This window comes from Thermobia domestica, unplaced genomic scaffold (assembly GCF_964235325.1).
Source record: "Thermobia domestica unplaced genomic scaffold, izTheDome1.hap1.1 HAP1_SCAFFOLD_473, whole genome shotgun sequence".
In the NCBI taxonomy this organism is placed as follows: Eukaryota; Metazoa; Arthropoda; class Insecta; order Zygentoma; family Lepismatidae; genus Thermobia; species Thermobia domestica.
The window spans coordinates 27,586-49,728 of NW_027656183.1; the positions used below are offsets into that span (position 1 = coordinate 27,586).

General features: G+C 35.7%; 1 protein-coding gene across 1 annotated transcript in view; it reads left to right on the forward strand.

The window, feature by feature from the left end:
• The window catches only part of LOC145676916 (lysosomal alpha-glucosidase-like), a gene marked incomplete at its 3' end in the record, with an annotated part of 136,353 nt that overhangs the window by 20,498 nt on the left and 93,712 nt on the right, over positions 1–22,143 (forward strand). The window contains 2 exon segments of the mRNA XM_081747690.1: positions 6,147–6,275; positions 13,444–13,493. Of these exon segments, the coding sequence (XP_081603816.1) occupies positions 6,147–6,275; positions 13,444–13,493 (179 nt within the window).

A 22,143-nucleotide genomic window follows, 5' to 3' on the forward strand; every position in this document is an offset into this window, starting at 1 on the left:
CAAGATTAAAGCCTTCTACCCCAATATTACGCAGGATACTTCGAGGGGCTAGAACTACAGTGGCAGACTCTCTGTGCGAGGTGTTGCAACAGATAGCACATACAAACGACTCAGAAGCTTGGATGGATCTCTTCTTTTTTCCTTACGTAACACTGTGCGTTCCATCAAAAGCTGACAAAGTGAATAGTTTAATATCATGGGTTAAACAAAGAGTGCAATGTTGGTCTGATTCTCGCTGTAAAGCCCTTCCTAACCATAGTAAAAATCCTTCGAAGCTTGACGACCAGCAAACTTTTAACATCAAGAGTGTCGAGAACAATTTAGTAGACAGTGATGTCCGCAGCGCAGTACAGCTTCTCATCTCAGAAGATACCATAGCTTCTCCGAATGGAACTGTATTAGAAGCATTAAAAGAGAAACATTCGGCTCACAGCCACCCTTTTGAACCTCCCGATCTCATTGAGCCCAGTATTGTAGTGCCTAGAGTATCAGCTGACGAGTTTACGAAGGCACTTAAATCCTTTCCCTCCGGGTCATCAGGAGGTATGGACAGTCTCCGTCCTTTAATATTAAAGGACCTCCTACTATCCCAAGACTGCAAAGATAAAGACCACCTGACTAACGCAATCTGTGATTTTCTCCACCTGATTATTTCGGTGATGTGGCCACGGAAATTAGACCTATTTTCTTTGGAGCATCGCTAATAGCTTTGAGGAAGAAATGTGACGGCATTCGTCCCATCGCAGTAGGCAATGTCTGGAGGAGATTGTCAGCCAAAATCATTTGCCATAGAATTAGAGAACCTCTAACACATTTTCTATCCCCATACCAACTTGGAGTTTGCGTCCCACATGGAGCAAAAGCAGCAGTCCATGCTGCTCGTATGTACTACTCTTTTTCACACCATCAGGAGAAAGTGTTTCTGAAGATAGACTTTAGAAACGCATTTAACGAGTTGAATCGTGATTCTATGCTCATACAGGTAAAAAACACTTTTCCGTCAATTTTTTGATACGTTCATCAGTGTTACTTGCAACCGAGCAACTTATACTTAGGAGACGAAATAATCCTCTCTCAGCGTGGCGTAAAACAAGGCGGCCCTCTTGACCCTGGTTTCTTCGCACTAACTTTACAATCCATCGTTAACAGTATTAATACGGAACTTAACATATGGTATTTAGATGACGGGACTGTAGCTGGAGACAAGGATACAGTACTAGAGACATTAGAAATGATCCGTAGATGGGCTAAGGGGATCGGATTGCAAATGAATTTCTCCAAATGTGATGTCAGCTTTCCCGGAGTCTCCAATGAGCAGGCTAATAACCTCTTCAAGCTGTTGACGAAGCCGCGCCTGGGATTCAAAGAATTTCGACAGATAACGCCAGTTTACTAGGAGCAGTATTATCTAATGAGGCAAGACGAACAATATTAAGGGACCAAATTTTTAAATTAGAATTCTTTACACATCTTTCCTTGATTTCAGCTCGCTCTGCCTTCTACCTACTACTGCCTCATTGTCCATGCCAAGGCTGCTATACTTTCTTCGCTGTGCTCCTTCTTGGCGGGATGCTGATCTTCTGGAATGCTGTGACAACACCTCAAAACCGGTCTAGAATCTATCCTGAATTGGTCACTCAACAATAACTCTTGATTGCAGGCATCCCACCTTGTTAACCACGGAGGTTTCGGCATTCGCAGCGCCATAGACCTGGCTATTTCACCTTTCTGTCTTCATTCTATGGCGCTAAGCCATTGATCGAGACCATTCTTCAACAAGATCTTAGCCTTGCAACGGATTCAGTTGTCAACGACAGCATTTCTAACTAGTCATTTGTCATGGGATCAGATCCCCCTGATCTTGATAAGAGAGGATTACAATCCTCTTGGGACGATCCCATTATAAATCATCACTTTTCTTCTCTACTTCAGTCATCCGATAACCCAAAGACAAGGCCAAACTCCTAGCTACATCATCTCCTGAAGCAGACGCTTGGCTCCATGCTATCCCATCACCTTCTTTAGGACTGCATCTTCCCAATGACAGTTTTCGAATTGCCAGTGCACTGCGTTTGGGAGCAGATGTGTAGAAGTGTCGTAAACAAGAAGGGCCTTCACGGACTGTCCTGTGCCAACAGTGCGGGCAGACATTCACGCCACTCCAGTGTGTACGACATTATCATGATTGCACTAACTTCAGCAGGCGTTCCTTCTATACGCGAACCGTTGGGATGCACTCGTGCAGATGATAAGAGGCCAGATGGTATGACCCTAATACCGTGGAAGAAAGGAAAAGCACTTCTATGGGATTTTACTTGTTCCGATACCTTCGCCCCATCAAATCTAGATTCTTCTTCAGCACAAGCTAGCAATGTGGCTGCTCGCCGTGAAAGAGAAAAACGCAAAATCTACAGCAATTTACTTGACAAATATCATTTTGTCACCATAGCTATCGAATCAGGTGGTTCCTGGGGTTCCGAAGGTCTTAACTTTATAAAAGAAGTCGGACACCGCATTTATTTATCGTCAGGAGACGCTAGAGCAACCTCTTTTCTACTGCAACGCATCAGTATGGCAGTACAAAGAGGGAACGTTACATCAGTTTTGAGAATTCTACCCTCTGGTGAGGAACTGGAGATCATCTTTTTTCTGTAATCATCTCGGCGAAAGTTTGAAAGTGTTGTTGTTTTAAAGTTTCTCGACAATTGTTAATCATTTTAAATTAACCTATATATGTTTTTCTTGTAATTATGTTAATTTGCTTATTCTTTTATATACCGCAACAATTGTTCTGCAGGTGGTGTCAATTTCCAATATTATTGTTCTCATAGTCTATGTTTCTACACATATATTGTTAAATTGTCTTGCATTGTTAAATTTGTCTACATGCTTGTGTTGTGTTCCTTTTTCTAGTATAAACAATTCTGCAATCTCTTGAATTCTAATCAAACATTATCAAATATAAGCATTTTGTTAACAAAAGGAAAAGTATAGTTTCAAATTGTTTCTAATATATTATTAGACTATGGATTACAGAGTGAGTAAGGTAATAACAATTTCATTTAACTGATCTCCAGAAGTATGCTTTACTTATTCTAGTACAATAATAATGAATAAATTATCAATACAAATGTTGAACACCCTGTATTTGATATTTCATAGTAAGAAATCGTATCTTGGTTATCATTATGAATTATTATTATTACTATTAAAATTATTATTACTCGGTAAAGATAATTCAAGTTTAAAAGTAGTGAACAATTCGAGATCATTTTTCGCGATATTAATAATAGTAACATGTGAAATGCGAAGTGTTAGGTTTTTAAACTTGTTCGCAAAAGACAATTTGTAACTCAGTAGTGCTAATCCAAGGAGGTATTACTCGGCGTCATTTGTCAAAGACAGATCGATTCTTGATATCTGAGCCTATAAAAACAGAAGTTCAAAGTAGAATTGGTACACGTGGATTTTGTCCGCTGTTGGCACACACTAAGAAAAATCCTTCATCCGGACAGCGGTATATTGCACAAATATACGAAATCCTTATGTTTGTTACAGAAATCAGTACGGAGCATACGTTATCCATATGGTACATGCGTACTGCCCTTAGATGTTACATCATGCCGTTGCAGGATATCTGACATCTAACAGTCTTCCGTATATTATATACGTATACGTATGTTACGTACGCCAGCTGTGTGTTACATCCGTATCTGTATGTGAGATCCTGACCACCTATATACAGTTCTTTCGTTTGTACGGAAAGTACGTTTATTCGGAACACTTATACGGAAAGTACATATAAAATATACCGGTACTTTTTGATTTATACGTTTGGTCTACGTTAAGTCTAAAAACTACAGGATTTACACATGTAACCTGCGTTTTTACGTACACCACATATATTTTTTCTCAGCACACAAATAGTTTCGTGAGTTTATTCTCCTTCTCAGCTATTAACGCCACATTTAACGATTGCTCCGTTAAATATAAATAACATTTTTAAGATTTTTAAGTTCCTAAATGTTTCAAGTACTCATCAGCAAATAGGCCTATAGTGTATGTTACGGTGTCATGTATTACGAAGTTTTAGGCTTAACTTAATATTTTATTGTTAGGAAAATTATTACAAGAGCTATAAAGAAAGTATCTGCATTTCCTCAGAGATTACATTGTTTGCACTTTTTGTTATAATTCACGTAGTAGAACAAAAAATAAATCTGTTTCATAGCTCGTAAATGCAACTATAGACTATCGTATTTTGATTTTTCTTAAAAACGTCAGATAAAAATACTTCAGAACCTTAACAAATTTCATTCAAGAAATTCTTAATTAATATAAATTAAATTTTATAATGTCCAACTAGTATTATTTAAAGGATTCAGTTTAGAGATTCGATTATAAAACTCCGAGAGATGATTCCTTATACTGCATCAAATGAAAGAGAAATGTTTAATAAATGTGGATCGAGAAATGCCTTTCAGAGTTATAAACCGCCAAAAGTGCGAAATTTCACGTTTTCAAATGCCGTGACATGAAAACTGTGGACATATTGCAAGCGGTTCAAAGGATTACATAGGAAGCAATATGTACCGTACGACTATTAAGCCAATGCATTTACTGAAACAGCAAGACGGTCAGTGATCTGCAATAGCACAAACTCGACCAATAAGTCTAATGTTGTTAGATCTAAAGATTAAAAAAAAAAAAAAGTGATTCAAGATTGAACTAGCATAGAATATTTTAGTTTTAGTAAAACTATTGTTCATTGTGGATAGAACACTGAACAAACAAACGTTTTATTGTATTATATAAAACTAATAATTTGTGATTCCATATTCAAAATTAAGAAAATAGAGCATTCTTAAGAGTTATAGCCTGCAAATAATTGAAAGTAGGCCAGAAATAGCGTGTCGCCCAATTAGAAATTCGATAGCTAGGGCACTTAAAAAATCACCCAACCCGCTACTTCTAATCCAATCTGGTAATGCTGCAGTCAGTCAAACACCATATACATAATAATTGGCCACCCTGTACAGTTATTAGTTTTGTTTGTACTAAAACGCGGAGGTGTCTAAAACGCGAATATTTAAATGAAGCGCATAATAGTTTTTGCGTAATTTCTTGAACCGCTTACGATAGGTTCCACAGTTTTAAAGCTTGAGGACTCAAAAACACAATATTTCGTATTTTAGACGATTTATAACTCTAGAAAGTGCTTTCGACCTATGCTAATTAAAACCTTTTTCTTTCATTTGGAATAAAAGGTCACTCCCGAAGTTTGGTTATCGAATTTTTTAAGATACTATACATTGCACACACTGGAACCTATATAAGGACTCGGAGGACACAATGACATTGGTAGAGCGCTCAATCCTGGTGCTAGGGGTCAGTGGTCTAATCTCAGATCATGCGGCTTTGTGGTGGACAATGTCGTGTCCGTGTTTTTTCTCGGGATTCTTCCTTTCCCTTCAACATTTTCATTCCACCAGATCTTCAATAAGTATCCAATTTCAGAAATCATTCCTTTCTTTTGCACTAAAAGGCATACCCGTGGGACGTTCCACTAAAGATTCATTAATTTTCTGTATAACGATTTCGCTAGTCGTGTAATCTATGTATCATCATACTGTAAAACATATGTACACAGCCTAGCATGAATCCACTAATATCTTCCAAAGTTACTTTGGATTGCATCTATCACCATAAACGCTCCCATTTCTTAATTCAAATTCCTAAATATTGACACCAATATTGTTGAATAACTTAAAATGATTCTTAAACTAAATAACTGACAATGTAATACAGAAACAAGAATTATGTAATATTATAATCACATAGAGTTAGTATAAGACTTACGGTCAGCTTCGGTTATGATTGTACGTCGTAACAACTCGAATTGGTCATAACTTGGTTAGATAGTACCGTACTATATATATGGTATGGTTAATGCTTGACTGTATTGCTACTGATTATAAACAAATTATTTTGTTTAAGGAAAAGTTTCTTCTTAACAATGTGTGTAGTGCGGTACTTGAATGAAATAGTGCTAAAAATTGTGTGGCGATTACTTTATACAAATATAATCGCAATAATACAATATAATAATTTAATTTTGTTTAATATTTTCTAAAATTTTCTTTCAGACGTAGTTCCAACAACTCATTTCACGAAACAAGGATCTGTTCAATTAACTCAAGTTTCCAGCAAACTTGCCATAAAGCTGAACAAACAGCTCTTTGGGTTGGATATTCACTTTGATGATAATGATGCAGGTAAGAGAGTTTCGTAATGGATTGGTTAGTTGAGAAATCCCAAGTGTGTTACGTAATCATGCATCCTGATTGGAGTTTTATTTTTGCAGAAGTTTCCTAAGTTCTACCAGTTAAATGCTGAGTTGCTTCCTTTATTGTATAGATACTAATCAAGTTCCTTTCAATATTTATTACCATCTTTCAGTCCTAATATTTCACTGGAAAATAACATCAGCAAATGTATCTAAAACATTTAACCAAATATTCTTTGACAAAGTATTTGTAATTTATGAAACGTTAAATAATAAAGTTTAGCCAAGTTCAAGATGTTATGTGCAAGATGCAAGCTAAATTAGTTTAAATGCTGATAACTTTAGAGAACATATCTTTTGTAATATTGATATATGCCATGTATTCGAGTTATCGTAACAAAATAATAAGAGATTTTTATAACTTGAAACGCTAATCATAAGTGGATAATTTCAAGCGACTCAGTTAGCCATACCTCCTAACATTAACTTGATGTTCTATTAGCAAAGTCAAATTTTACCTCCAATTATCTAGATCTAGAACTCCATGTAAATATTAGTATTTTACAAAGTTGAAGCTTGCTCAATGTTAGGGCAACATTTAGGCTGTTTAGTCCTAACTTGTTTATTTAAATTGTTTAGTTTTGTTTAAAGATGTTTGTTCAATGTAACTTGTTAGCTGTAGAAGAAGAAGAAGCAAGGTGTAGGTGCTTGTTAAAACTGTGTATAGCAGCAGTGTGTGAGTGAGCGCGTATATAGCTGCATCATCGTAGTGTTCAATGTATATTTTATTTTAACTCGGGAATTGTAAGAAATATTAACAATATTATTAAACCGAACTATTACAGAACGAACCAGCGTTTGTGTTATACAGTCCATCATAAAGATTTGGTCCTCCTGACCAGATGTTAATACGTGTTTATGTGTTTTATGTGACCTACGTGCTAAGACTTGTGTGTTACAAAGAAAAAATTAACTGTGTGAGCGACAATGGAAGCTTACAATTCCCGAAAGCGTGTTTTAAAAGGTAAGGTCACTCGTGCTGAAAACTGCATAAACAATATCACGGATATAGTATACGTAAAGCTGCGTCAGTTCCCGAAGTAGCAGGACGCTCATACTTTTAGGGATTATTCATTGAGTATCTACGAACTTACCAAGGGGGTAACAAAGCGACTTTTATTTACTTATCGACTGATATGAAAATAAAAAAGAACGTACCTGTCTTCGCCTTTGTTGTTCTTCTTACCTCTTGTTTTTTACACGGCGAACGCTCTTCAAATGTTTGAGAGCTGTATGCAGTAGTAGCAGGTCTAACGTGATTGCTTAGCGGTTTTTGTGGAGAAAACGGAAGGTTGGGGGTTATTCCGTATAGCTTTGCGTCATTGCGTAGAGGTTTGTGTGAGCTGAACGCAACGGGAAGTTTTTTTTCTTGTTTACTTTCACTTACTGGTAATTTGCATTTTCGGGAATTTTATTGCTGGCCGTATAACGTCCTGCAGCTGTAGGCAGAGGTTACGCCTACGTGCGATGGCATTTTTGCATGAGCCTGGCAACATTTATAAAAGTGCCGATCGAAAATAGAAGAAGGAGAAAGGAAGCTGGAGTGCTGAAGACGTAGTTTGATGTCAAAAAATATTATATTTTATTGAAGAAAGTTGAGTAAATTTTGAAATTGGGATATAATATACCTGAAGCTGCATCAGTTCCCGAAGGAACAGGACGCTGCAGGAACATGCATTAATGTGGATTGGTAAGTTGTGTTCGGGATGCGTTTTTTTTTTTTTGTAGGGAAAGGAACGTACAACCACGTGTAAGTAAAGTGCGTGGATCGTGAACCGTGTGTGCGATTTTTATCTGTTTGTATATTGGTGCTTTGAAGTCTATTCTACTTAATGAGTGATTCTTTTGTATGGATTGAGTGTTGAATATATATTAAAAACTCATCACTTGGCCGATAAGCACTTGTATGCTGCTGAGTACGTCATCCTAGGCATTAACTTTTACAGTGCGTTATATTTCTTGATTAAAAATAATATAGCCCTTGTACTTATTATGTGCGCGTTTTCGCTTGGTACTCAGGCCCAGAGTGGCTCAAAAACCCCATTCTCCCAGAGTGTAATGAATGTACAGTGGATTCAAAGTTAGTCAACCAAGAAGAAAGAAAACACATAGTTTGTATACATGTTCATGTTGATACCTCCATTATTGACAATTGTTCATCATTGGTTAAACTTGAGCGAATTGTTGCATATTGTAAGCGCTTTATTAATAACTAGCAGCGTTCACCCCGCTTCGCTGCGGTCACCCCGGAACGCAATAAACTTTGTTACTTAGATAATTTTTACTTTTTCGCTTTCAAGTGATATGATAAAAACCATAGAAGATTGCAGTAAATGTTAACATTATATCGCCTGTCATTTATGTTAACCCGCCCCGCTTCGCTGCGGTCACCCCGGAACGCAATAAACGTTGTTACTTAGATAATTTTTACTTTTTCGCTTTCAAGTGATATGATAAAAACCATAGTAGATTGCAGTAAATGTTAACATTATATCGCCTGTCATTTATGTTAACCCGCCGAGTGACACGGTCATGCGGGTTGCATATAAATACGTTTATTTTTACCTATGATGAACTAACAAAGGATTTGTACGTTATGGACACTTGAATGGTCAATTATCTCAAGACACTGGTAATTAAAAATTAAAGTGATATGATAAAAACCATCTAGGGTCCAAATCCTAATAACCCCCCAAAAATGAAAGAAATTGGTTCAGCCGTATTAGCGTGATGAGGGAACAAAGGATTTGTGCGTTCTCTTTTATATATAAGACTAGCAGCGTTCACCCCGCTTCGCTGCGGTCACCCCGGAACGCAATAAACTTTGTTACTTAGATAATTTTTACTTTTTCGCTTTCAAGTGATATGATAAAAACCATAGAAGATTGCAGTAAATGTTAACATTATATCGCCTGTCATTTATGTTAACCCGCCGAGTGACACGGTCATGCGGGTTGCATATAAATACGTTTATTTTTACCTATGATGAACTAACAAAGGATTTGTACGTTATGGACACTTGAATGGTCAATTATCTCAAGACACTGGTAATTAAAAATTAAAGTGATATGATAAAAACCATCTAGGGTCCAAATCCTAATAACCCCCCAAAAATGAAAGAAATTGGTTCAGCCGTATTAGCGTGATGAGGGAACAAAGGATTTGTGCGTTCTCTTTTATATATAAGATTATCGTGTGTCGCAAAGAAACAAGCACACAGGTCCACTTACAGTAACAACTTTTCCATTTACATATTGTTTCAATTTTCACAGTTCTTTCAAATATTGTACCAATTCATCTTTTGTGTGTATCTTGAACTAGATCGTTCAAGGCTGGGGGCTATGTTTAGTCCTAACTTGTTTATTTAAATTGTTTATTTTTGTTTAAAGATGTTTGTTCAATGTAACTTGTTAGCTGTAGAAGAAGAAGAAGCAAGGTGTAGGTGCTTGTTGAAACTGTGTATAGCAGCAATATGTGAGTGAGCGCGTAGTCTATAGCTGCATCATCGTAGTGTTTTATGTGTATTTTATTTTAACTCGGGAATTGTAAGAAATATTAACAATATTATTAAACCGAACTATTACAGAACGAACTAGCGTTTGTGTTATATAGTCCATCATAGGCCAAATTTAGAAAATCGAAAAACGGAACATTCGGCAAACTAGTATAATTTGGCAGTCTATCTAGATACAGTCATTGTTATGTTGTTATTCATACCAGTGAAAAAAAAGTCTCGTTTTGCAAAATAAGCAGCTTTTATTTATTTAAATTTATTCCAATTATAATTTTTATATTATCTTTTAACACTTAACAGGAACCAGAATCGATTGTCTCTTGAATTCAAATTCATTTTATAAATGAATTTCTTGTAAACGTTTTGATCTTTTCTCGGGAATACTGTTGATGTCCATACTACAAATTACTAGTATACTACATGTAGTTACAAACCAAATATCCAAATATGGGACGCTTTTTATATATACAGAAAAGGGACATGTTTGGTTCGATTTGCGTTTTTCTCAAGACACTCGACAACTTTTTGGAAACGGGGCAATGCTGTTAAAAATGGGACTTCTAGTCACTGTAATAACCAAAAAGAAAAATATTATCATGTGACCTATGCTATGCCACTCACATGTGTGTGGTGCGAGTGGTGTGGTGATATGATAAAGGTGGTTAGGTCGCCTAGAGGTGATAATCTTCAATTAATATACAAAGAATTTATTTATTTCGATTTAAAAGTCTTGCACCAGGCTTCCCTCTGTAGCCGCCACTACCACTGTACCACAATGTTGTAGTATAGAATACCTATGCTGCTCTCAGGGTTTATCCACTTATTCTGACAAGGAAGGGTCACGCAGTGGCTCCGCTGATATTCGAACGAGACAATTGTGTTTGCATTTGAAATGTTATAACTAGATGAATCCCAAAGTTATACGTGCCACCGGGAGGAATATCGTGAGTTACAACATATTTTGTAATGTAAGAACTACAAAATATTACATGGCAGAATAGTTTGAACCGAGTCATTTGTTCGGAAACGGTTGGGTAAGTGGAAAACTCGGCCAACACGTATCCCATCATTTTCAACGACAAACTTTTTGGGGTAAAAAAACTTTGTCCCAGGGTTCCCCGCAGGGTCCCAGACGGGGTCCAACTCAAAATTTTCAAATGGCAAAGGGGGTTAAGTGGCACATCATTTGAAAGCTGTTGTAAAATGAAAGAAAATGCAGCAAGTCTCGACTCTCTACAACAACTCTGTGCAAAATGACGGAGGGTCAAAATGTAAACAAAAACTTAATTGAAAAGTCCATGGTCAACCCTATAAATCGGAAATGGTGAGACTTAAAAATAGGAAGGAAGTCTGGCATTATGTTGAAAGTACAACAATTTAAGTGAAAACGTCTTGTCCCAGGGTCCCCACAGGGTCCCAGATGGGGTCCAACTAAAAAGTTTCAAATGGCAAGAGAGGTTAAGAAGCTCATCGTTTGCAAGATCTTGTTAAATGAAAGTAGATGGAGCAAGTCTTGACTTTCTACGACAACCTTGTTCAAAATTGTGGAGGGTCAAAATGTAAATAAAAGCTTAATTGAAAAATATGGCCACCTTGAATCCAAGGTGCTTAAAACTTGTCATTCATAACAGTACAAATCTAAATCTCTATTTTTCTCTATTATGTACTTATAAATACTAGGAAGACTAAACAACAATTGTATTTCGATTCACTTCAACTATTATTTCATTCGGTAACAACACATAGGTCTATATGGTTTCTTCTTAATGCACGTTCGTCACGGTTCTCTCGGCATTATTTACTTGAATATAACGAATATGCGATGAACACACAACTATGACTTCCTACTCATAATAAAAAAAATAAATAAAAAAAAAAGTTTTCACAGGGTTGTTGTAGAGAGTCGAGACCTGCTGCATTTTCTTTCATTTTACAACAGCTTTCAAATGCTGTGCCACTTAACCCCCCTTGCCATTTGAAAATTTTGAGTTGGACCCCGTCTGGGACCCTGTGGGGGACCCTGGGACAAAGTTTTTTACCCCAAAAAGTTTGTCGTTGAAAATGATGGGATACGTGTTGGCCGAGTTTTCCACTTACCCAACCGTTTCCGAACAAATGACTCGGTTCAAACTATTCTGCCATGTAATTTTTTTGTAGTTCTTACATTACAAAATATGTTGTAACTCACGATATTTCTCCCGGTGGCACGTATAACTTTGGGATTCATCTAGTTATAGCATTTCAAATGCAAACACAATTGACTCGTTCGGATCTCAGCGGAGCCACTGCGTGACCCTTCCTTGTGAGACGAACAACTCTAGTTATAATATTTGGAAGCTAATAGTAAAGGAGGTAGAGGTGTGGGATTCAAATTTAGAAAATAGAAAGAACAATACATCACAGCCTCAGCACAATAATTTAAAGTGGTGCAATAATTTAACCCCCCTTTACATTCATAACTAGAGGACGATTACGGTTCATTTTGGGGCGTTCCTTTCCCTAGCCCCAACTGGGAAAGTGTCAGCAGTTCTACATGTATACGTGCAACCTCTCGGCTCCATCCTGAAAGAAATAGCAAGTAAATTTCACAGTTGGGTTTACTCACCGGACTGGAAAGATGAAATCTCCAACACATCTTATGGATGAATATTATTTATTTATCGGCAGAGCACAACACTAATAAGGTATATTGACACAATAGATCTTGGTGCACCACTTAGATATTATTATTGTAACTTATATATACGCATGAAACCTGTACTGCGTCATTTCAGTTCGATCTCGTAAGCTGTAGTGAAAGCATTTCTTGAGATTTTCGTTGCTAATTTTATATTTTGGTATCTGTTGTGTATTATACATATGCACAACATGTATTAATATATTCACCAAAGATCCTAAAAAGTTCATTTTTATTAAAGTATTATTAGGGTCGTATGTTAATATTTCACCTTAAAATCCAGTGTATTTTGCTGTTAAAATCATTTCGAAATTCGAGCTCGTGAGAACCAGAAATAGATTTATTTAGTTTCTATTATTTGAAAGGGAACATAAAACTCTATCATGGTTCTCTTACGGGTTCGATTCGTATTGTAAGATATCACTGTACAAGTAAACATAGGAATACCGCAAAAAATAATAAAAACATATTTTATGGGTGAAACAAGAGGATCACGAAGAAAGACTCATCAAGCACTTGATTAGATGACAAAAGCTGGAAAAGTTAGAACAGTTTTTTTGAGGAAGAAAGGGAAAAATAAACTAGGTAGAACGAAGAACCAAGGAGGAATATTTATCACAACATCATAAAAAATACCAGAAGCATTGTTAGGAAAGGGAAAACTGATTAAACATTGCAAGAAATTATAATTAATTTAACAAAGTTAGTTGCTACGTCAAAATTGAGAAAATAGTGGAGGATCCTAGTACAAGAAAGCTTTTAAATTTGCAGTAGATATGTTGAAAGTGATGGTCGAATACTTATGACTCTGTCTGTTATATCTATTGGATGTTAACTTACAGCTAATTGTATTTGCGTATGTGTAAATTTAAACATTACATTTATGTTTCCTTTCCTTTTCTTCAGAATATTCGCAAAGCAGAACTGAATTCAATGCTATTTTGAAGCAAGATCAGGTACGTTGTATTCAAGCATTACTCTTTATATCGTTTGGAGATATGTATAGTGATAAGTTTTCTATAAACATACATGTTAAGTAGAGATACTATTAACTATCACTATCTCATAATTTAGTGTCCTCCCCATCGCCTAAAATGACCCGATCTTATATCCATTTTAACCAGTTTTCTGTTTGGCAAATTTTGCTACAGAACTGGTTATTGTATCGACTAATCAAAATTTTATTGATGCAAATACCGCTGACATTGATTTTCTTCGCGTAAGTAGCTTGTTATTTATTAAAGTTTCTTGTGTTATTCAACATTGAAACAGGAAACTCCTAAACCTTATGAGAATACGTATTAGAAGTAATCCTTAAAAATGGAAACACAATAGAAGCGAGTACCATGTTTGTTTCAAGGTCAACAATAACATTCCCTTTCTAAACTGGACATTCATAAATACTATACAAATACTATACTTTCATAAATACTATACAAATATGTTCAATAAACTGAAAATAAGCAGAAAGAAAAAAAAAAAGATCCCTGAAATGAGAATTAAATGTATTTGATAACTTTGTACTGTTGACACATGGTAGAATTTTCCATTGGAATTCGTGGTTTTCCTTTATTCCTGTAAACATCTACACGTTCTGAAAGGGTAGGTTTTTCTATTGGATAATGGTTAATGTTTCCAACTGTAGAGATACGATTGATAATGTTAGGTTATGTAGTTTGTATTACACATCATTCTATGATCCATATCTTATATATAATCGGTAATGACCAACTGCTCTAAACAATAAAGTAAAACGTCAGGTTACTATCATTCATAAATACTTACAAATTTGAAGAATAATTAGTGGGAAATTTATAAGGAAACTCTTACTTCATTACCTGATGGCAGAACTTTCTTTGTCTTTCTGCGATGAGCTTTTGCCAAACATTTTCTGCAGGAATTGTTCAAAAAAAGTTTGCATAAGAAACACTTGTGATTGTTAATAATACGCTTTACGCGACGTATAAGACAGTTCAAACTATATTTATGCGAGTCGTCCGTGCATTTAAGACATCTGTACATAGCAGGCATTTTTTTTATACTTTTCTGTTGGCTTTTTTTTTTCCTCTGGCAATTTTTCTGCACAGACACGGCAAATATTCTGCGATCACATCACAGAACACGGCATGTTCTGCTTTGGGGCTTCATTATAATGGCTACAAACATGTCGTTTCCTGCTGTCAGGGTCATAATGCTCTCCTCACCAAGTTTAGACATTTTTATGGCAATATAATCCAATTGTTCTGCCTCTGACAGATGCTTTTGGTTTCCTTATTGTCGTATCTTAATTAGTTTTATATTGTTTGATACGTACGCATTCTCAAGTTGCCATGCTGTACGTTATATTTATTACACAATGTGTGAAAAAAGTTATTTCCTTAAATTGCTTTATAAGACTGTAACAATGACAATCTGTTTTGCCAATATTTGTCTAAAATTTCGGTGTTGTCGTTAGAAGATTGATTTTAGAAGTTTACATCTTAATAATAACATAAGATTCAAATGTTACATATCAAGTAGGTAAAACCTGCACAATGGAACTATTCATGTCAGATAGATAAGAGTGTAAGGTAGTTTTCTTTGATACATTAATGTGTCAAATTGTATCAGGAATTGTGAATTATGTAATCCAATTAGAATGTTAAATTGTCTCAAAATACAGTATTAATAAACACAATTGGATTGGATTAAATTCCTTTTGACGATGAGGCTATATGGATTGTGAACCTAAGCTTAACGTGGGATCCGAACCAGATGAGCCAACACCGGTAATCGAACCCGGCTCTACCGTGACAAAGGCATGTATGTATCTAAATAGCCATACGATCATAAAATGATTTAGTATAAATACCTTGAAATTCTGACGGAAGTAAAATCTTCATATTCAATAAGCAATTGTTGAGAGAAAATACATGATTTGCGCTGACGGGAAGTACGTTTCCCGTATGCAGGAGCCAGTGATCAAACAAGGTGAACACATGTTCAATGCACAAGTCGTTGTGTACAATTCTTATGATCAATAGCAAGAACTGACCAAATATAATAGACATTCCTGTTGATATTAATATATAATTAGCATTGACAATACGAAATTATTAATGAGCAAGTATCATAGCAACGAATGTCCACCGGAAGAAATATTGTCTCTAATTAACTTTTACACACACGTTCTTGCATAGTGACAAAATGATCTTTGCAAATATGGCTTATACTACTATCTTTTGTTCTTTTGAACTGCGGCAATTTATTATTTATGAGAGTGGTATTGAACGGGCTATCAGACGATTCTACAAAAGGCACCGGGAAATGTATCACAAAATGTCTGTCTTTTTCCAGATACCAATAGCAAACAAAAATCATTAACTAATAAACGGTTATAAATGTATAGGCTGGTTCATTTCGTCTACGTCATTCCGAAATGCCAATGTACTGCAATAATAGACAAAAAAAGGGGGTATGATGACTGTAGAAGGTGGGATTACCACCTGGAAAAAAATAAAACAATTAGCAGGTTTCTATGGCGTGATATTTCCTCAATTAATGTTGAAACTAGAACTGTAGTAGATTTCTACCACTTCTGGTTTTAGTAGTGAGATCAGAGTGGAGGTGGGATATATTCCTGCGACTTTTAATTGATGACGGAGAATCACTTCTCGGTATCTATTACTATGTTTACTTTATAGGGATCAACGTTAAAACCGGAAGGAGTAACTCTCTGTTACCTCTAGTTTGAGTAGAGGATTAGGAGAGCCTCTTATGGTACTTATTCCAAAGAAAAAAAGTTAAAACGATTCCAATAAAAAGACGCTTCTTCCTATCTGTTATCTCTTTTGCTCTATGTAGCTCAATGATGAAATCGAAAGCTATACTGGATCTCTATCACTTTTGATTTTAGTATATAGTTCAGAATAGAGACGAAATCTGTTCTTGGGACGCTTAACTATAACAGGAAACCGTATCTAGGTATCTTTTACCGTTTCTACCTTACAGTGATTAACACTAAAACCCGAAATAGTTATTTCTACTACCTTTAGTTTGAATATGGATCCCTAAGTTTTGTTCCTTTACATTCTGACCGAAGTTGATGTTGATTCCTAACTTATAACCCTCTACATTCTGGTCAAAATTGATGTTGATTCTTAACTTTTGACACTATATCCTGGTCAATATTGCTGTTGGTTCCAAACTTCTGACTTCCTAAATCCTGGCCAAAATTGATGTTCATTCCTAACTTCTGACTGACATCCTTGTGAAAATTGCTGTTGATTCCTAACTTCTAACTCTCTACATTCTGGTCAAAATTGATGTTGATTCTTAACTTTTGACACTATATCCTGGTCAATATTGCTGTTGGTTCCAAACTTCTGACTTCCTAAATCCTGGCCAAAATTGATGTTCATTCCTAACTTCTGACTGACATCCTTGTGAAAATTGCTGTTGATTCCTAACTTCTAACTCTCTACATCCTGGTCAAAATTGACCTTGATTCCTAACAGTTCCCTCTACATCGTGGCCAAAATTAATGGTGATCCATCAGGTTGTACTTTAGATATTTTGTGTCCCAAACGGCTGGGCACACGAAGAAATAATGTGAATATATGAAGGAATACGATAAACCAAATTCCGTAAGAAAGAACACCTAGATACTTTGAAAATGGCGGACAAAGAAAGGAAACCAAAACATTCTGTAACACGAGTTAAAATTATTGTAGATGGGAAAGGGAATAGATTAATTAGAATATGTTTAAGTGAATCCCAAAGTAAAGTCCGGGTAGGAAAATTTTTGTCCACGAGCTTCCACGTCGAAAATGGCCTGAAACAAGGAGATGGGTTGTCGCCATTATTATTTAACTTTGTGCTGGAATACGCCATAAGGAAAATCAAAGATAGCAACCAGGGCCTAGAGTTGAACGGCATTCACCAGGTTATGGCATATGCTGATGATGTAAATTTAATAGGGGATGATAGGAGAACAGTAGAAATAAATGCAGAGATCTTATTAAACGCTTGCAGGGACATGGGTTTAGAAGTAAATGCAGAAAAAACTAAATACATGGAAGTGCGTCGGGACCGTAATACGGCAAATTGTGGAGGCGTTAAAATATTAAATAATGCTTTTGATAAAGTAGATACTTTCAAATATTTAGGATCAATATTAACAGACGAAAATCATATTCACGAAGAAATTAAATGTCGACTAAAAGCAGGGAATTCGTGTTACTATTCGGTTCAAAATCTCTTGTCGTCGCGAATTCTGTCGAGGAATTTGAAGCTTAAAATATATACAACGATAATCATGCCTGTTGTTCTGTATGGTTGTAAAACATGGTCGCTTACTCTGAGGGAAAAACATAAACTGAAAGTATTTGAGAACAGGATCCTGAGAAGAATATTCGGACCCAAGAGGAACGAGAATGGGGAATGGCGGAAGCTTCATAACGAGGAACTACATAGTTTATACGGTTTACCCAACATTGTTAGGGTCGTCAAGTCTAGGAGGCTTAGGTGGGCAGGTCATGTAGCTAGAATGGAAGAAAGTAGAAACGCTTTCAAAGTCTTGACTGGTAGACCCATAGGAAAACGACCATTAGGAAGACCTAGGCGCAGATGGGAGGACAATATTAAGATGGATCTCGCAGAGATAGGAATACAAAGTAGAAACTGGATGCAATTAGCTAAGGATAGAAGTCAGTGGAGAGCTTTTGTGAACGCGGCACTGAACCTCCGGGTTCCATAGGCCATAGAGTTAGTTTATTTAGTTAGTTAGTTAGATGGGAAAGGGAGAATATTCTTTATCCTAAATACAGAATGGGTGCCACATTGACCCTTTGATATACGAGTGATTTCAGGACTGAATATAAGGACTATGATTAGAAGTCCATGAATATAAGGGATTCCTGATTCGATCCCAAGGTATGTGAGTTTGTGGTGGTCAACATTGTCTTTGGGGTTTTCTCCATGTTCTTTTCTTTCTACTGACATTCTCATTCCCGTAATTTTGTCATAATCATTGATTTATTCGTCTTCTTTTGCTTATATGGTATAAGTGTGGAACGTGAAACAAACATTTAATCAGTTTTCTAAATACAGGATAACGTTGTGCTGACCCTGTATTTAGGTCAGGTTAGGTAAATACAGGTACCTAACTAACAACTTCTACGACTTAAGGAATCCAGTGATATATTGCATTAGAAGCAACTTTTGTATTGGATTCTATTTTGTGCTAAGCTTAGTGTTGCTAACGAGGCTAGATAAAGCACAATTTCATGACGAAAGAGAATTCCACAAATAGAAAGAGATATAGTTTCTTTCCGAGATCAGACATAATTTTCACTCAACTTGTTTGAGACGAGACAGTACCAACTCTTGCCTCGTATGCAATTCAGGCTGATTTACTCTGGATTATTATTATCCACACCTAAGGCTCCAAGACGTCTCGGATTAACATTATCTGTGGCTCGAGAAATTGTTAAAAACTCCAAATATACCAGTTTATCTCCAAAACATATGGTAACATCATTCATTCGATATTTTAAAATAATAACACCTTTCTTGATGATCTATATTCAACTCACAGGAATAATTTATTCTGTCACTCACTTTCAGTGAGTGATATTATTTAATGAATTATTATATTTCAGCAAAAAGCAAGTGCATAACTGTGAATATATTGTAAACAGTGACGTAACTAAGAAAGGTCAAACGGTGCTTGTGCCTCGGGCGCCGCATTGGGGGGCGCAAAACTAGGCAAACCTTTATTTTCACTATAAAGCAAGGAAAGGAGTTTTAACAAACTGAAGATCATAAAAAAATACCTCAGAAACTTAACAGGACAGCAACGATTCACCAACCTTAGGTCGCCTTCGCTCGCAGTCACTGAGTGACGTGACTTAGTTGCGTCACTGCTTGTGAAACGACAGGCAACCGACAACAGAAACGAGGCTTCTTGTTCTTTTCTGTTTCCCCCCTTTTATTGCCCAAGTTATGAATGGTGTTGCCAGGACACATAAAAATACACGGAACACGCAGAAACACACATATGGCCATCAATGGTTCGAGATAAGGGGGATATTTTAGGTTCCCCAGATGACAGTTGGACTGAACCAGCTTGAATGAGGGTCCTGAGGATTCGCGGGATGGCTCTCTTTCTGCCAAAAGGCTTGCCATAGAGGAGGATTTGCATTAGGGCAATCCTGTCATTAGGACTATATATACATATTATTTCCATACTTTTTTGAGGTGTTGCAGCTCCAAAGTCAACATAAACTTTGTAATTAATTTTTCAATTTATATTCTTTTGTTAGACGCAGGTAATACTCTTCAACTTATCAATATTTTTGTTTATATATTTTTATTACGTAGAGTTCAACTTCATTTCAATACCTACGCTACTAGGCTACATGGGACGTAGATCTACAAACGACAGTACTTGCCACCGGAAATCGAACTCGGCTCCTGCAAGGGCAGCAAAGTTCTAAGCATTTAGCCACAAAGAATCCCATCAATATATGTTTGGCTTTGTCAACCACATATTTCCGTCTTTTACTTCTTTCCTTAATGAATTAATAATAATAATAATAATAATAATAATAATAATAATAATAATAATAATAATAATAATAATAATAATAATAATACATAATTCTGGTAAAGACAATAATGAGAAGCGCGCCAATGTTTTTTTTTTTTTCAAATTAGTATGGAAACCAAAAATAGTAGATGTATATCACGTTTGGTTTTAGTAAAGAGATTAGAGTCGAGATGGAATATTATTCCTGCGACACACTTGATTATAGAAAACAGCTTCTCCCTACCTATTACCGCTTTTACCTTATAGTAATCAACGTTTAAACCGGAAGTAGTTGATTTATGCCATTTCTGGTTTGAATAGAGGGTTAAGAGAGGAGAGAGTACATATATTTGAAATTCTAAATCGATTACAAAAACACTTTTCGCTATCTGTTACCGTTTTTATTCTATGGCGATCAACAATGAAACCGGAAATGGTTGATTTCTGCCACAACCGATTTGAATAAAGTGTTAAGAGAAAATATACAAACTATTCTTAAAACGCTAAGGCGATTATAAGGAAATCCTTTCTCGCTCTCTTATCAATTTTCCTCTATGTATATCTACTAATGTTGAAACCGGATGTCGTACTGGATTTGTACCACTTCCGGTTTTAATACAATATTAAGGATGAACATGGAAGTTATTCTTGGAACGCTTAATCTATTTGAGAAAACCCCTTCTCGCTGTCTATTACGGCTTCCGCTCTATAATGGCAACGTTAAAACCGGAAATGGTTGATTTTTACCACGTCCGATTGATCAATCGTCTCCATTAACGAATTCGGACGAGATAACATAATCGCTCCATATATCTATCGCAAAAACACAATATAAAAATTTGGCATTTGTCCAAGAGTTATCGCGGGAGTAAGGCGGACGTACTAAGAGTGCAATATTATACGTCCCGTTTAGTGTTGTAAATAGAAAAAAAAACGGTTCGTATCTTTTCAGAAATTTACGTTTTTTAAGAAAAAAACATTGCCTCTCGTTTTTTTTCTAAATTTCGTTTTTATTCAAATAGTCATTTGTAATACGTCTTACGTCTATTTAAGTATGAAATATTTTTATGTAGGTGTAATTACCTTAAAATGCAACATTAAATATACAATAGATACTGATACGCTACAAATATTTTACAATTTACATGAATACCATACCTATTAACAATTCGGGTTTCAGCAGTTTTCATCAATATCAACTAAGAAATAAAATTAGAAATGAAATTTTGTTTTTTCGTGAAAGCAGGCCTTTAATAAGTACAAAAATAATGTCACGAACAGTATCCAATAACTTGTCTAAAGGTAAAAACTAACACTAATTTTCCTAATAGTATTTTTCTAAATGTCATATATAAATAATTTGTCGACTAGATATATATGATACGCAGAGCCGGCTCTACCATATATGCAACACGTGCATTTGCGTGGAGCGGCAAGCTTGGATTGTCCGGCAAAATCTGTAATGAGTATATTATTTAAATTAAATATTTCTTGTTGGAAACAGACTTCATGATGATGGTAGTTACATTTACTAAGGTGACCCTCTATTTGAATACTACATTCAGAAATTATGTTTAGGTTGCATTAATTTAAGGCCACATGGACAATGCTAAAGCAAATGGTCGAATAAATCCGAGCACAAATTGCTTGATTGTTGTCAAATGCAAGAGTTCAATTCTCGAATAGTAGTAAATAGCTGTTCCATTTAGTAAGTTATCACAGTTTCGATATGAAACTAGTCTTGTTTTTGTCAGAAACAAGTTCCTTCTCATTGAAGATAGAAACAAGTTTTTTTTAAAAAAAAAAATGTTAGAAGATGTAGAAGAAAAATCAAAAATAAAGATAAAAGAGTTAGTTGCACTGGAATTGCAAACTGATACATTGATATTGAAGCTCGATAGTGAATTCTATAAAAATAATCACCATCTTTCCTCTACAGGTGTGTTTGTTTTATCTTTCACTAACATAATAGATTAATATTTAAATAAAAAAACACACACAACGGAATTGCATTTTTAGTAAGTATTTAAGCCTTT